Source organism: Toxotes jaculatrix, chromosome 20 (assembly GCF_017976425.1).
Source record: "Toxotes jaculatrix isolate fToxJac2 chromosome 20, fToxJac2.pri, whole genome shotgun sequence".
Lineage (NCBI taxonomy): Eukaryota > Metazoa > Chordata > Actinopteri > Toxotidae > Toxotes > Toxotes jaculatrix.
In genome coordinates this window covers 12,616,068-12,634,203 of record NC_054413.1, presented here as the reverse complement: position 1 = coordinate 12,634,203, position 18,136 = coordinate 12,616,068, and the positions used below count along the sequence as shown (strand labels likewise).

The 18,136-nt window shown below is 40.0% G+C and overlaps 1 protein-coding gene across 1 annotated transcript in view; it reads left to right on the top strand.

Moving 5' to 3' along the window:
* The first annotated feature begins 3,101 nt into the window (after nt 1–3,101).
* ctnnd2a (catenin (cadherin-associated protein), delta 2a) overlaps nt 3,102–18,136 on the top strand; it is a 291,359-nt gene continuing 276,324 nt past the window's right edge. Inside the window, exon 1 of the mRNA XM_041066353.1 lies at nt 3,102–3,231. Within this exon, the coding sequence (XP_040922287.1) occupies nt 3,216–3,231 (16 nt within the window). The 5' untranslated portion in view covers nt 3,102–3,215. The remainder of the gene's footprint in view (nt 3,232–18,136) is intronic.

Sequence of the window (18,136 nt, the reverse complement as noted above, 5' to 3'; positions counted from 1 at the left end):
TCATCTAGTTTGTATCTCTTACCCAAACAGTTTACTGTAAATGTCTCCTCTGGGCTTTTTTCTTACAGTTTGATAGTTCACAATCATGGAAAGATGCCTGTGAGAAAACTCAGACAACTTTTAGCTTGACATCACCATCTTTGGGAGTAGCCTGTATATTTCCAATTTACAAAAATATATACGTGTTTGTATATGTGTGTGTAGGTCATTCACTGTCCCTCAGGTTGTGGCATATACATTGGGCAGCAAGATATGCCGTGACTCCTTCTCCTGGGAGTATTTTTAATTTTGAAATATCATTTAGTCCACTGTAATTTGGAATTACAGAGGAATTGAACTGGTTAGGGCAAATGTTCATTGAATGAATTACATTTTAGCTTCTCTTTCATGGTCAGCAAGTCAGAACACACACTGTCTTGCTTCAGCTGTGTAAAACTATTTCTCTGCAACTTAACGGCCACTTGATGAAAACATGCTGGTCTGTGAGCCCTCCATTTAACATCATCTTTTTGCCACATTTTCTGTATAAACAAACAAAACAGTCATGAACTGTTACTTGTCTATTTTCACAAATTGAGTGTTGAAGGGGGAATGCTGGATGCACTTTTCATCCATAAGTGTGTGTGTGTGATGAGTGAGGGGGTGACCAGGTCATTTTTCTAAAACAAATCAATGTTGTGGGTGAAATGTTTATTGTTATTTTAATCAAATATCTCCACTGAGTGGACCTCAGCACACTTCGTTCTCTGTGTACTGAATGTGAAAGTTGTTTCTTTTCATTCTTTCCATTATCCTCAGTTTTTCCAGATTTTGCGCAGTGTTTATTAAAGCACAGCGTACAATAGCACTGAATAGCTTGTGAACAGTGTCCATGTCCACAAGTTTCCACAAGTGTCTTTATTGCAAGTAAAAAAAAAACATCACAGACATGCCAGTGAAGTGACTATGCAATGAGGTGGCTAAAGGGGAGAAAAGGATTTATACAGTGCTTTATATAAAGCTCTCAAGGGATTGACTTTATCAAGATAATTTGTTACAACATGAAACAAATATTTGTTAGGATCTGTTTATAAACCCTTTCATAGCAGGACCTTCAGATCTTGAGCGTGCACATGCTCCCAGTTGTGCGTGCACATTCAAGACTGAGGAGTAAAGAATAACATGCAAAAAGGATATACTATAATGGCATCTTTAAGCCCCTAGCGAGGGAGAAATTGTTGTAAATGCAGACATGAACCTGTTCTGTTTTCATTGTGTGTTGAAAATTGTATTTCATCGATGTCCGTGACAAATAGGAAAACAGAAAAATGAGGTTTGCACATCACCTACAAATTTTTTAAAGCAGTTTTTGTTACATTTGAGAAAATGTGAAATATTCAGGAGATGTCCTTGAATCTGGATGGGTTTGTGAACTTGAATAGGGTAGCAAATCGTATCTTGGTTTAGTGGCACCATCTAGTGGTTATTCTTCAAACATGCATGTGCACACACACACGCCAGAACATGCCTACTGAGCACTTCAATAGGCACACCATACTGGGTAGCTCTGATTTGCTCTTGAGACATGAATTCCACAAGATGTTGGAAACATTCATTTGGTCCATGTTGACATGATTTCATTACAATTTCTGTAGATTAACATTGAGAAAGATGAACACATGTTAAAAGACACCGACACTGAGCTTTACACACAGGGGAAAAAAAGACAAGAAAAGGAAAGATGTACCTCAAACTCTTTCTTAAATAAACCAACCATCAGTTCATCCATGCTTATAAAAAATATAAGGCTTTATTGAAATTTTTGAAATCAAGTAAAAACTAGTCTGTGTTTTTATGTAGGCCTTCCAAATTCATTGAATCTGCTTTAATTTTGTGAGCATTTTAAAAACATTTGTTCTAACTTTCGAAGTTTATTACAGTATGAAAAACTAGAATCTAAAAACCCAGGACTACCATTTATGATACCAACAACTGTTACCCGGGAAAAGTGTTTTTAATCCATGTTAGGATGTAAGGGGTAACTTCTCACAGACACACACAGCTGTGTCTTTCATATAATGGCTATTGATTAAATTACTATTGCTATTAAAAGCATGAAAAAGCATGCTCTGTGGCACATAATAAAAACATCTATTTACACTTGAAATGCAAATCATATAATGTATATAGTGTTCATTCTTGCAAATGAGCAACAAAGGTGATTTACCTCTGCTAGCTCACTTATGTAAAGCCCCCTTGTTGATTTATACTGTATACTGTACTTAACTGAGTACTTAAACGTTTGGGTAAAAGTGACATGGAAGAATAAAAAGAGTGGAAATGTGTCTGGTATAAGTGGATCTAACATGTCTTTCCCATCACTATGATAACAAACAAATGTGGGTATGCAATTTCTGCTGTATAGATTTTCATTCAAGCTGGGCCACAACTGTTGTGGATGATAGAGCACTGACAAAGAGCAGCAATTACATACTGGGGAGAGGAAGGAGAAGAAGACGACAAATGTACTCCCACATATTACTCTTGTGTGTTTTTCTTTTTTTAAAATAGAATGATCACACTGATTAAATTACTTTACATTAATTTACTTAATAGTGCTATGTTGGTATATATGATAACATTAAGGCCACATTAATTGTGAGATATGAATATAAATATTCTGATTATGCAAAACATATTTAGACATACATTTGAAATACTCAGCAATTCGTGACCTTGGGAAACCAAACACCTATCAATATTAATGGAAATAATTAAAGCATTGAAGAAAAAGAATTTGTTCTTCAAAGCCCTTGTGTTTAAAATGTTGATTTTAACAGGTATGCTTGGGAGAGCAGATGGGAGAGAACTTAGACACATTTTGAGCCAGTGAGGTGTGCACTATTCCTGTGATGGAGGGGAGTAAAGTCAGAAATTTGTCCAAAATAGCTTCAATGAAACGGATGCCCCTGGATATGGACTCTCTAGTGATAAATGTGGTATTGGGGGATGAGAGGATGGGAAGGCTCAGTCCAAGGAAGATCTCCTGAGTGTCTAACGACAGCCTCCTGCAGAATCCCATGGCACTGCAACCCGGCTGAGGAGCAGCGGGCCGCCCGATCAGAGCTGGCCAGAGTCATAGCCGGATCGGATGGCCTCGCCATGAACCTTCCAGTGCCAACCACAGGAATGAGGCCTGGCTTCAGGAGTTCTGAAGTTCTGACATCAGGCAATGGATGTCCTCCCTTAACTGTGAGTACTGAACTTTGCAGTCCACACGTACACAGCCATTATAGCTGAATCCAGTTTAAGAATTCACAAAATGGTTATGGTTCCATGAGTGTAGCTGCTCAAAACAACTTAAAAATCTATGTCCCTTGACTAAAATCCATTATCCAGTTTAAGAATATGGTTAAAACAACCAAGATCTAAAGTGTACCAGAGAGATGCGGCCTTAAACTGGTTAAAAGTCAAATTGAGACAGAGCCTCAGACAGGTAGGCCGAAACATGTGTGTAAGAATGTTTGTGTTTGTGCTTGACTATGTGTATAAGTATGTGTTTAGTATATTTGTGTCTAGTGGTCCTGCAGAATATGTCTGCAACCGGAGGGCAGCAACCTGAACTCACTGAACAATGGGTTTGCAATGACTGACTGGGCCTCCTTTGTAGCTCTGACTCTGAACACTTGGCAGCGGTCATTAAGGTTACAATTCTGCTGCTCACTCTAACAATTCCTTCCAACCTGTTCTTGTTTTCCAAGGTACCAAACCACATTTCTATAATAGTGATGGCTGCATTAGAACTCCTGAGCTTGCCCTTGCTCTAAAGTCATTTATACTTTGCTTTGTTTTAGGCACATTTATATCTAAGAAGGAGCATTTGGACCAGCAAATAAATTCATCATGTGGCCATGGTCCAGTGGTGGTCTGCTAAAATGTGATGTGGATAAACTTAAAAGCTAAGCAGAAATCAATGAAAAATAAACAGGCAGAAATCTCTGCATCATCCAAGTGATGCACCATGTTAAGTAGGGTACCAGTGGCAACTTCAACACCTCTACCTGACCTGTAAGTAAATAGGAGTGGCTCCAGTCTTTTATGATCTTTAGAAAGGCATTCATGATGAGAGAAGTTCCTATTGTTACTGAATGATTTTGGTGCTTTAAACTTGGGTGCAAGTACAATCCCCGCACCTTTCCAGAGATGGGGACCTTTTTGAGTTGAAGCGATTTCATGAAGATGTAGGAAAACATGTTGGACAGCAGTTCTCCACAGTTCTTAAGAAGTCATCTGACATTATTATCTGGACTAGGACTTTTTCTCTCCTTCAGACCCCTGAAGACTTTATCCCTATCAACATATATCTTATTCTGCTCTGGGCAAGCATTTCTACACAGAGACACTGCTCCTTTCTAAAATCACAAGTATTAAAACGATTATAAAAAAATGTTCAGGTCATTAGTAAGTTTAGAGTTGGACTTTCCAGCAAAGAAAATGAGACTCTTCCTAGACTGCATGCTCATTACAGACTTCACACCCTCCCATGCTGGGCATGAATTAGCAATACTTAGCAGGGTTTCTGCTTTGACTTTATATTTAAGTGTAGCAAGTTTAAGGTACTTCTTAACTTGCTTCTGCAACTCCCTTCAAGGAGTGACATCCTGACATCCCCCCTGGGTTAAAACGAATGTTCCCCAGGATAATTACGTTTTGTTTGTTTGTTTGTTTGTTTGTTCAGATTTGGGCGTCCATGGTTTATTTTTAAGAAAAATAGAAATTGATTTCTGTGAGATTTCTTAAGATTTGTAAGCTCCCTTAATTGATCAATAACAAACTAAACATTTCATATATCTAGCAGAACAAGTGACATACTGATAAGTTACTTTACAGTGATTGACATTGCCCATAAATAACAAAGTTAGATGTGTCCAATGCGACACTCGGTTGTCTCTGCACGGTTTTCACAATAGCAATTTCAGCATTAGCTTTTGAATTGGATAATGGGGCTGCACAACTGTAGGTAAAATGTGAAAAGTCAGAACTGAGATCACAATTCCCCCAGTACTCTTGAGCAACATATATTCTGTCTTTTTTTTTTTGATTATAATGGCATTACATATTAAGGAAGATGGAAAAACAATCCGGTTATTGCAGACTACACATACTGTGGAGCAGTAACTGTGGTGCAGCAATATACCAGTGACAGTAAAACATGACATGACAAACAGTTGTGCGCGGCAGCGGTATATCATGCTCCGACTCATGTTGCTCTTTATTTCACTATGACACACACATTAGATTTGTTTTCATTGTTGTCCTGTTGAATTGTTGTCCTGTAAAAATGAGATTGAAGAGGGATGCAAATTGAGATCACAATACAGAAATGATTAATCATGATGCCCTAGCAGATATGCATGTGTGACAAATATCCGTGGAAATTCCCTCTGTAAATAAAATGGTTGTAGAGAAACAGACACCAGTTTTTATTGACATATGAATACGCAGTGCACGTCCAAGTGGTTTCCCAGTCACTTCCAGGACTCTATCAGATTGAAGCAGGACCCCAAAACCAATGATTTCCAGATTGGCTAGTTGGTCCTGCTCTTTGGGCCACATCTCAAGTCAAGGCAATAAAGCAGACCTTTCTATATTCTGACATCTACTTGACATTTGCCTGTTACAGAGGGACTGTACATTTGCAAAGATATTGGCAAGGAGAATAATACAGGTAGCCTTGGGAGAAATTCCAGATTGCTTGATGATTACACCCGAGCCCTTGGTTCAATCCTGTCTGGTGCTCGTAGCCTGTGGGAAGGTGGGCGTGAGGCTGGAGAGAGATTTGTAATTTTAGAATCTCTCTGTAGATGTTTACATTAAATATTAAGGCAATTTTATGCCACTAAAGACTGGGAAATGTGCCTCTCCCCAGGACATCAGTTCACCAGTGCATGAGTATGTGGCATAAGTATGTTATAGTATAGTAAATGAAATACACACACACACACACACACATACAACCAACAATGTTTCTGTGGACTCCGGAGAACAAGTCGAACTGAATTTATTTTAAACAGGATAATAGTGCAGCTGGAGAGGTGAAGGCAAGAAGATGAATGAGAGGCGGACAGGTGATGAGTGGCACAGTGGGGAATCTGTAGGGGCAGGAGAGATGAATGAGAGACAGGCAGGCGATGAATGGTGAAGTGGAGAATCCGATGATGTGGGAAGGCCTGGAGGTATGCAACAGGCAGTGGGTGTGATCCTGAAGCACAGGATCTAACACAGAAATTTGTTAGTCAAACATGAGGGAGCAAAAACTAGAGCAAAAACACTCGTACGCCTTGAGGTAGGTGAACATAGGTGAATGATTTGGTGATGAGTGGCCGGAGAGCTAGGATTTCAGTATTGCAGGGATGATGAGATGATGGGGAACAGGTGCCCTGGCTGATGCAATCGGGAGGAGGAGTTGAGTGGAACAGATGAGGTGGAGAGACTATTGACACACCCAGAGACAGACAGATAGAGAGAGAGAGACGACACAGGAGAACACAGGGAAACAGGAAAAATGTATTGGTTTAGCTCTTAATGGTCTTGGTCCTACCTATTGATCAGATTTGCTTTTATCCTGTGAACCCTCTAGAACCCTTGGGTCCTCTGGTAGTGGCCTTTTAATTATACCCAAAGTCACACAACAAAAACCCATGATGAGATACCCTTTTGTTACTGTGGTCCACGTCTCTGCAACAGCCTTTCTTGAGACCTGAGGGACAGCATGGCAGTTGTTTATCTATTCATACAAAACATGACAAACAATGCCACTGATTGTAACTACAACTGAAGTAATTATTTTACAGTAAGAATAGTTAGAATAATGTGTATATCCCCTATTTTCTTACCTTTGCCACACTGAATACATTTCTCCATGTTCACCCACAGCATTGTAAGTAGTCCCTCCAAAAGGCAGCCAATCTGGTTCTGTGCTCATGTGTTGCTTCCTGCCATCGATCAGAGAATATGAAGCAAGTCCTACCAACTTGTTTGCTGTAAGTTTAGCTGGTTGATAACAGACAATGTCTTTTCAGCCTGGGTGCACAGAATCACATTCCCAGTGAACCAAAAAGCTCCTCAGAATGACAGCTGCCGGGATCTTGCAAAAAGTTTTCTCCACTAAGCTAAGAACAAGGCCAGTGGATTTTTTATTAGACTTTGTTTGGACATGTTGAATCCTGGATGACTGAGATGAATCTACACAGACAATACAGCTATTACTATAAGTCCCAACCATTCAATGTTGCATCTCCAACAACCCTAAAGAAATATCATTGCGCCAAGGTTATAGCGTGGCTTGTTAACTGTGGTACAGTAAGTGAGTGAATAGGGCACGTGATGCAATGACAATACAGCATCTCAAAAAGCCATAAATTCACCAAATTGTAAATGAGACAACCTTTGCTTTCCTAATCATAAAATATGTCCTGAGTGACATTATCATTGTATTATTACTTGAATTTCAGTTAAATAATATAGTAAGTTTCAAATGGACTCTCTGAAACATTAGAACATCCTCCACAAGCTGCTCTCTGTCTGATCCAGTATTGGCAGGGTAGTGGATGAGCTCTTCCAGTTGCAATTATAAAGATGCTGAGATCTTTAAGGAGGAAGAAGTTTATTTGCACATTTTCATCTCATCCCTCTCATATAATCTGCTCTCCCTTTCTCTCCATATATATATATGAATATCGGCGCTTATGATGGTGCCAGGGATTGAATTAAAAACCCACAAGTTCTCCTGTTGTGTTAGTCATCTTACTACTACGCACAGGCACAATTTTAAATTAGTCAAGACATTACAAAAGTATTAGGTAAATAAGGTCTTTCTGCACCACCAGGCAACAATTTTTAAGTAATTGCTAATAATGGCATCAGATACAGTAGAAAAATGAAAACACTGGCAATTTCACAGGCTTTGGTTTTAAACAACTATTTGATTTTAAAAACATGAATATACATTCATGCACAACTGAGGGAAAGACATTATGCTGCATGACTGCCATGACACAGTAAAATAGTCATAGCATTAACAGTATGGAAAAATATGAACATTTTTCAAATAGGGTCATCACAGGGCCATATTTTGCTGCATATGATTGATTGTTGTACTCAAGGATTTGATTCACGCTGCATGTGTTGTTTTCTTGGAAAACAACAAATTCTATATCTTACTGCACTTTCAGTTCCAGATGGCATAATCACTTGTTACAGAACATTCCACTATTTGCTTCCTAACAGGAGATTAGCCTCTTTCATTCTCATTTTAAAATGAAAAATTAAAAAAAAAAAAAAAGGTTCTCACACTTGGTCCTCAATGCTGGTCATGATGGTATTAAACAGATCCTCACCTTTCAGACCATTCAGATGTAATGGCGAGGTAAGAGGTAAAATCTAGGACCCCTCATGGCAGATTCAAGGCCTGAACACTATTAAAAGCTAGACACTGGTTAGCTGTTGCTCATCTTGAGGTTTTTAACAGTTATGGCATTTCACTTTCAGAGGGCATCATGTCTACCTCAAACCAACTGTCATTTGAATCATGACTTTCGTCCTTAAAAGTAGAGTACAATAGCAGTCATCAGCATTAAAGTGATGCTAAATAATCACAATTTACGCTTTGTGCATTTGCTGCTTATCAAAAACCAAATTTGATGGTAAATATTTTGTCACAAAATTCAGATTTGTTAATGTCAGAAATTATCCCATGAAGTGAGCCAGCCCACTCCATATTATAAGGTGTATACATACACAACTGGGCAAAATACTAAAGATAAATTTCAGTAATCACTGGCTGTCGTGGGGTTAAAAGGTGCTCCACTCAACAGGCCTGATAAGTGTAATGTAAACTCAGCTCCTTATGTGGTAATACTTTATGATACATGCATTTAGTACCTAGATGTGCATGTGTACTGCAGAGTTTTAACTTGAATAATCATTGTGTGTTCTCCTAAGATTTTCTGAACTGAACATGTGCTTAAATCTTAAAACTGATCAAGAATACAGAATCAGAAAGTTGCATTTGCAAAAGGATGTCAGCCCTGATGTGTAATCTAATGGTTTGACAACCACTGACAAGCAAGCACAAGGATGCGATAAGGACATGACTGCAAGCATAAATATGTGACTGCTTGACTGTGTTTGCTGCTCTTTGTCTAATTTAGACACTTAAGTCCATATTTTGTCACTGCCAGGCAGAAACCTTGTGTACAAAACCAATATGTTCCAGGAAATAAAAAATATTTTTAAAAAAGGACATTGAGATTTCATTTATTGTTTTCATTGGTTAATTATTTGTAAAAGTCACAGGTAGATGTTAAGGAGGACCAGTAGCGCTGATAAATGAAAAAAAAAAAAAGACAAGGTTTCAGCTCGACAGAGACAAAATGTATTTGTGTGTTCAGTAATACTTTTAAAGCCAACTGCTCCTTGTGATTCCACTTTATTATATAAATTCCACTACAGCTGGTAACGATAGTGCTTACCTTGAGTGATTCTGAAGGCTTTCAGATCTAAAGGTTTTAGCATAAAGACATTCACGTTGACATCCATATCCTTGCCTTCACATATAGTTGGCGAAGCAAGATTGCTGCCACATCCAATCAGTATTTCTAAGCTATTCAAACAAACAGGAAGTGAGATATTAATCATCTTTTTTTGTTGTTGTTGTTAAATCCTCAAGGACCCACTTAAGCAATTTTAAAGCACCACTTGAGCTGGTTTTGTTCTTCTGGAAGTATGCTGTTGTTTTGAGCTTTCAGGGCACATTAATGGGCTTTACTTGAGAGATAATTGGAAAGATGTAGCTCTGGAACAGCTTTCCTTACATCTGTTGGAACTTTGCCTTTGAAAGCCCCTCTGATCTTGTTGAGAACAGTGCTTAGTCCTGGTATCTATGTATTTTGCAAGTGAAGAATTCAATTGTGGCCTAGATGGCTTGTTATAGAAACCAGGTCTGTGTGTAAGATGTGAATGGGAGAGAGGGGAATGAATGGCTAGGGAGATGATGGAGTGTAGGTCATGTGATGTCATCATCATAACCTCATAGGCATCTGGATTCCATGGAGTGTGAGTTGGGGGGTATACAACAACATGGGTGGGAGTGGACATTATGAGGACTCACCTCATCTTGGGTTTGGTTAAGGTTAAGGTTAGGTTCAGGGTAGTGTTGGGGTTTGGTGTGTAGTGGTTATGGTCGTGTTAAAGGTTAAAGTAGGTCTCAAGGAAATAAATGAATGCTTGTGTGTGTGTGTGAGTGTGATAGGGAGGTTGTTCAAGGGACTAATTGGTGACGTGGATGATTTGTAGTTCCGCGTGGAGCGACACCATAGTGGTCTGTCAAAAACAGAAAAGACATCGCAATGTGAATTTGCAGGGATGACACCCATTAAATGCACGAGACCAACACCCAGCCTCGTCCTGCCACACACCCACCTGAAGATGGCGCTCCGTATCCTTCCATGACGGACATGCTGCACGCGCGTGTGCGCGAGTGCGCGAGGGAGATAGAGCTGCTGTCTGCCTTCTGATGGTGCTGCCTCCCCGTCGTTGCAGTGCTTTGCTGCTCTTCTCTCTCTATCTCTCTCTTTCTTTCTTCCTCGTTTTCGTACCCATCACCTCACCTCTTCCCCCTCCACCCCCTCTTCCTCTTCCATTTCTTCCGTCCCTCTCCTACTTCCCGCGGATGCCTCAGCCTTGCACCCCCAGCCCAGCATCCCGGCAAATGGTCGCTCCATCCTCGGCAACTCTGGACGCAGGACACAGCGAAAAGGCGCACTGCTCCGTTCTGATCTGAGCACACTCACTGCGGATTGACTTGAAAAGAGGAGAGGCGGACCAGGTACACAACGAGGGAAACGAGAAGAAGCCGGTCGCTGACAGTGGCCAGGATCTCATTTCGGTAAGCCATCCCGTTATTTTCCACGCTTTACACTTAATAGAATCGGCCAGAGAGGGAGAAGGTGACAGGTCTTCAAATGTTTGCGTTTTTATTTTTTGGCCACCTTGTCATGAGTGGGACGTGCTCTTGCCATTTGGAGATGCATGTCCAAGAAATCTGAACACGACTCCTGGATGATTTTGTGAAACTGCTTTTTAAAAAAAAAAAAAAAAAAAAAAAAAAAAAAAAAGATGCTCTGCTTTTAGATAACAAGGTTGCTGCGCAGCTCCTCTCAGAAACAAGCGTCCGACTGTGCTCAGATTATCCAGCACACACCACATATTTGGCTCCAGCTGACTGCTGACCCAAATTCACCATTGGTTGTGCGTAAAAGCCCTCAAAAGGTGAGAAAAGCACCATGTCAACAAGAAGGGGGTATGGTTGCTCTTCCTCGCCACATGACTAATTATTTTGTTTTGACAACTCCATTCACAACCAGAATGCTTGTTGTTATTATACACTTAAAAACATGTGGACACGATGTTATAGTATAGTCAAATCAGGAATTACAGTAGTGCGTATTGCTTATAAATCGCATTGTCTGCTAATAGCCATTAAGTTTGGATGGAATCTCCTTTTGTCTGCATGGTTCTGGAGTATGAGAGGTGATATTAGGATAAGAGTACAGGTAATCAATGATCAATAGACATTTGCAGAGTGCGGACTGTGTTCTGGGAGTTTGTGAAAGGGCGTACAATACATCCAGCAGATGATGTTAAGGAGAAGAAGAGGGGGAGGGGGAGGAGGAGGAAGAGGAGGACTGGGCTGCTGTTCGGAATGCTCTGCGTGCATGTCCAGCCTACTGCATGCCATCACTTGGGCAGGTGCATAATGGACAGCAGGGGCACACATGGAAATATTAGGCTATGCTCAGGTTTATATCATATTAAAACCTTTGTCTTTTGATCTGTATTGCTTTGAAAAATAAAACTTAAGGTTGAGATTTGCAGGTTAGGCAGCTTCCTCTGTCAGTTAAGCAACCATGTAACAAGTAGAATGCAATCCCCTCTAATTCTCCTTTAACTGACCTCTGCTGTAGAGATATGGGGATATAGATTTTTTTCTCTCGCCTATGTCCCCCACAGACAACCACATATTTAAACCAGCATGTTATCCACTTTTCCAGTACTTCAAAGTGATGATAGTACAACACTCTCCTTTACCTCCTTTGCTCATGAGCCACACACCTTCACAAACTTCAAATAGATTGTTTTTTTTTTTTTTTTGTTGGTGAAGGATAAGCAGCATTACAAAAAAGACCTATCACTGTGAGAACTGTCTCAGCTATTCTTGACTCCCTCACACACTCATCCCCTCTCTATATTTCCTAAAGATTAGCTCCTTTTATGTCCAGTGAATGTCTCCAGTGGGTACGAAACGCCTTGTCCTTCATCATGGACACAGATTAAGCTAATTCACACAGCAGCACAGGCCTAATGCCTAATCACTATGCTGCGCCGGCAGAACAGAACAGTCTTTATACTGTGGTAGCGGTAGAGAGGGAGAGAAAGACAGGGAGAGAGAGGGAAAAGGGGAAAAGCTAGCCGCCGGTGCCTATTGATCGAATGGAGGGGTTGCTGGCAGGCGTCCACAGGACGGAGTGCTGACGACAGTCCAAAGAGTTGCCGGGATGAGCTGGCCCGGCAGTTGGCTCATAGAGTAGCGCTGATGAAAAGGGAAGACTTTGAATTACAGCTGTCTTCCCTGTAACAGAGCAGGAGCTGGGAAGATTTGGAAAATATTGTAACTGTTATGAATTTGAGTTGGGTGTGGTTTAGTGCAGATTGTGCCAAATATATTGTACTGGAAGTTCCATTCTGTGACTGCCAGACTTTGTACTTGTACTGTATGAGAGATACTACATCTGACACAGCGAACAAAAAAAATCTTTTTTATTTATTTATTTTTTTTAACTGAGCTGTAAGCAAAGCTAGTTCTTGACAAGTGAACTTGAGAGCAAAGACTGAGGCCAAGAGAGCTTGGAACTCCCAGGTCAAATGTCTGCTTTGATGTTAAGAGGATGCAGTACAGTAACTGTAGAATAGACAATGTGAGCATTGTAAAATTTTGATGTGAACAATGAAATTTCATCTCATAATTTAAATTTTATCTATATTTAATAACAAGACAGAAATTGTTGAGTTGAATGAGACTACGGGAACTTTCATAAGCCATGTGACTTGTAATACATCACTGTGAGCACAGAGACCAGTGATCATGACAGTGAACCACATCCAGGGCTGCTGTTGTGTATTTAAATGTGACCTTTGGCCTCAAGGACAAGGCCAAAAAGTTCTTCCCTGCAGTATCACACCGTACATTTATTATTTAAACACAGACTCAAATTGATTCTGAGATGTTCCTGAAACGATTGAGAATGTATGCCTCCTTCCATCGTGCGTTGTTTTCATTTGTTTTGAAGAAACTAAATATTGGATTAGATGACTGTTGAAAATGCACAAATGGCTTTTCTCTAGAGGAGCAGTGAGCCCCAGTGGCAAATATGGTACCTCTTTGAGGTGTGACACAAGACCAGAGGCAATATCTGATGCTGTTCATTTGTCACTAGGAAGTGGAGGGGAAAAAGGGCTATTGTCACAGTTATTATTGGTAGAGAAATTATTATCAGTCTGATTTTTGGTGATGTGAAAATAAGCTCTACTTATGAGCTTTTCTCCTTGAACAAACAAAAATAGCTACATTCTCCTGTGGAGAAATATCCACATGTAGGTTATACATGTCCTAGTGCTTCTATATGTTTAAAAAAAAAAACAGAAAAGGAGAAAAGACAGCTGTTAGAACATCAAGATGAAAAAGAGAATGAAGAGCCAATGTGTTGATTTCACACCTTGGTGTCCTTGAGATCTCTTTCCTGCTATGTGTTCGGGTGTTCCTCTATACATCCACGAAAGTGCAATGTGAATGGGCCTTCAGGCAACTGGATGACATTTGATCCATACTTGCTGAGTGCATTGACTGAATATTCATGGACGCAGGGGATGTGCTAATTGACAGCCTCAGTGTGCTCATCAATCAGCTGATTTGATGCTTATGTTAGCGACTAGATGCTTATGAGCTTGTTTAATGATATAAAAAAAAACTGATGCGCCACTGCTAATGGACAATTTTACAATATCCCCATTACGGTGGACTTGTTACAAGATTGCATACATGTTACACACCATTAAACCTCTGATATCACTATTCTTTCCCTCAAGGGTGCTGTGCAGTTCACCCAACATGGCTGTCTTATAGGGATATGTCCAGGTAATAGTCTAGATGTTATGCTTTGTCCTCTAGTTTGTCAGTCAGGAGATCTAATGAGTCTAATTATCATTGCTTTCTTTACAAATTATTAATCAGAGTTAGAATGAAATGTGTTAGCATCTTGCCCTATCAGGAATATATTGCCAGTGATGCTGTGCTGATGTACTGAAACAGGAACCCATATAGGTTGGTGATGTCTGGACACAAATGTGATCTGTCCTAAAGATCTGACCTGAGAAACAGCTCTGATTTGTGTGCAGCCTGAACAAAGCCAGGCAAAGAAGAACACAGATGCAATCCAAATTGTATATGGGGCATTGAAAACATATCATCGTCATTTTAATTTTAAAAGGGTGAAGTTTACCCAGTTGTCCCCATTAAATTAGGAAAAATCATTAAATGTGAAGTAAAATAAATGTCAATTTAGAGATTTTAGAGATATTAAACATTTAAATGGGGTTAATAGGAGGGTTAAAACACTCCAAAGCCCCCACAGTTTTCTTGTGAGAACAAAAAGATGTTGTGGCTTAACAATGACTTAAACATATATGCATAATTAATTTTATGTGAAACAAATACTTTTTTAACCTTTGATCAATAGACATATCTGATTGAGGAGACACTGGTTGAGATCTATTAGACAAGGGATGTTATGGTTATATGTGGCTGTTCAGAGTTTAGGAGAGCCTATTCTTCAACCAAACGGTTTGGAGTCAAGGCCCCCTTTAATATCACCGTGGTGTCCTTGAGCAGGAGACAAAATCCCTCATTGCTCAGAAGATGTTCGTTTGTCTCTCACTCTTGGATCTTTTTGTAGGCACAGGATGCAAGGATGACAGATTTTCCCTTAGTGGTATCACCTGAGAAAACCATGTTTAATAAACTGCATATAAAACCAAGACAAAATGGGAGTATTACTTGGAACTTTTGAGGATACTGTAGGTTTTCTGCTGATATGACGTGGCCACCTTTTTTTCCTGCTTCCGAGCACCATAATTCTATCCTCACCATCTGCTGACCTTTGCATGAAAGCTAGAAATGATTATTTGTAGCTTAGAGGTCAGATAAGTGGACAGTGTCATTACATTACCGCAGCTTAGACAGCAATGGCTCAGATTTCCTGTTTAAACTTGCACTTGGCCTCTTTACATTTCAGTGGCTCCAAATGGCAAAGTTACTTATTTTGACAAATAAGGTGAGTGCACAATGCCTTAAGGGGCTAAGTGCGTCTTGAAAAGTCCCCTAATCATCTGTCAGGTAGCTTGATGATATTATTTACAAAAGCAGGGTCAAGCACAGGCAGCAGGTAGGTAGTTATCCTTCCAAAGTGTCCTTGGGCATTTCATCTTCCTGTCAGTAATGTATCCCACACTTCTTTCTTTCACTGGGAGAAGAAGAAAGAGAAGAAGAAAAGTTGTCCAACTTTAACAATGCTTTGGATTTATGGCTCGATTTTCACTGATGCCACACGTAGTAAAAATATATGGCCTCATTGTACCGGAAGGTAGTAAAAGGTAAAACCATTCACCAATTGCTGTGTATTGTATATTGTAGTGATTAATGAGAGCAGCACTTTGAGGAGCACAGAAGGAAGAAGACAGGGAGAGAGAGAGGGAAAGAGGGAAGGGAGCGATGTGTCAGTGTTGGAATGAGTCCAGCAAGGTAGCAATATGTGTGTATGAGAGAAAGAGAGAGACACAGACAGAAAGAGAGGGTGTGTGTGGATGCCTGCTAGTGTGTTTCTGCTGCCAGTTCTCCTCCCATCTTCTAATGAGCTTGCTGCAGATGGGACTCCCTCTGTCAGCCTGCTGCCCTCGTCCTCCCCCTCCACTCCGTTATGCTCCATTCTTCCCCTCAGTCTTTAGTACAAGGGAAAACAAAGAAAGGGAGAAGGAAAGAAAGAAAAGAGAAGAATGGAAGTGAGAAGAAGCACTTAAAGTGACAAGAGTCCAGAGAGAGGGGGTTAAGGATGCAGGTGAGAGAAGACAGGAATTGCAGGAAGGGAGTAAATAGTGAAAAAAGATGGGGATGGGGTGTAAAGTGAAAAGATGGAGGGATGGAAAATGAAAAGCTAGTGACAGAACTTGTTGGGGAGTGGGAGAAGCTCATAAGCAGTGAGAGGAGGAAGAAGCAGAGATGCTGAGTGAGATGCCGGGAATCATTAAATGCAAGAAGTGACAGAAAGGTGTGAAGAGAAAAAAACAACACAACAGAATGTGATGCAGAAAAAAACATGGTTATTGCACCATGCTATATTTAATAGTGTCAGAAATTAAAATTCTGCACATTAAAACCTAATGGTTAGTGTTTAGCACAGGGCCTATAGTGAGAGCGATGTGTCTATGGTTTGCCTGGCCATGACATCTCATCTGCGCTTGTCACGCTGTACTTGCTAAGCTGAATTAATAATTGGTTCAGCTAGCCAGGTCTGCCAGAGCTAATTGAGCATCAAAGAGGAGCCATAGCTGAAGCACAGATCATCTTGATTTCCCCAGGCGAAAATGTGGCCTAGAGTTGGCTTTGGCATGTATGACTAAGTGTGGAAGAGTGCATGTTTGTTCACGAGTGTGTGTGTGATTATGACCTTTATTACTTTTATGGGGGTTCTTCATCAGAATTTATCCATATCCCCAAGTTGGGGAGTCTTTGTATGAGGGTTGGCATGCGTTCTTAAGTAAAATGTATGTGCACAAGAGCATGTATGAGCAATACAATGCAATTTTCTATATCAAGCTGCTTGCTCTTAACATTCTGTTAGTGATGTTGTTTGCATTTCTGCTTCACCACCTACCTATTAATTTCTGTCTGAGTGTTATTGACCAAAACAGTGAACTGTGTTCTTTTTCCTGACTGAACTTGCCCGCCGACCCTTTTGGCAGAATGTCTGTGATTAGACAGTAGACCGTAATGAGACATTTTCCACAATATGGCCAATTGGTCTGATTTCCAAAGATGCTAAAAAGGGACCTTACCTAGTGCTGGAGAAATTTTTACAGCTGATGTAAAGGTGTGAGAGGGGAAAAGAAAAAAGATTAAGGATGTTATATGGCAGGAAGCAGGTAGGTATATTGTTGCTGGCCTCACCTTTAGTCTCTTTGTGCAGAAAATTATCTATCTGGCTGATCAAGTGGGAAATAATGTGTTTGATGGGATATGAACACCTGCGCCTTGATGTGTACATGAGCGGGGGGGGGGGGGGGGGGGGGGGGCGGGGGGAGTATGTCTTTTACAGCACACATCCTTGCTATTTTCCAGCTACACAAGGACACTGTCACTGATGTGAGGCCCTTGAAATCAAGTCCAGCCAATATCATCCAACTGTAAAAGTTAAAGCCAGTATTTTTCTTTAGACCTGCTGTTCTGGACCTCCTGCCACTGTGTGTCATCTACAGGCCATGAAGCTGCTGAGTTCTGAACTTGTTACATCTACAGGTACTGAGAAATAAACAGAAATATAGTGTTGCTTCAAAATACCGGAGTTAGCTTTTGAAAGATTTTGTAAATTAGTTTAGGGAAGGAAAACACTTGTAAACATGGTGATGTCAGACAAAATAAGTTTGTGATTTTATGAGTTAAGACTATCTGTTCAAGGAAAAGTGTTAGTCTGTAATAATTTTGTATGAACAGAGAGAGGGAAGACAAAGGAGTAAACTAACTCAGAACAAAGGAGTTGCCTAATTTGCCTGATTTATATTTATATTTATATTTATTATTACATAATATCTGCTGAATTTTACATGTTTGATGAATGATGATGATGAAATATTATACAGTATATACAATATATAATATAGTTTTCTAACCTCTGGTATAACTTGCCTTAATCTCAAAATAACAAAAGTTACTGGTAGTTATTGAGAATACATTTACTGAACATGTATTTGAAACTTTTGAGCGTATTGT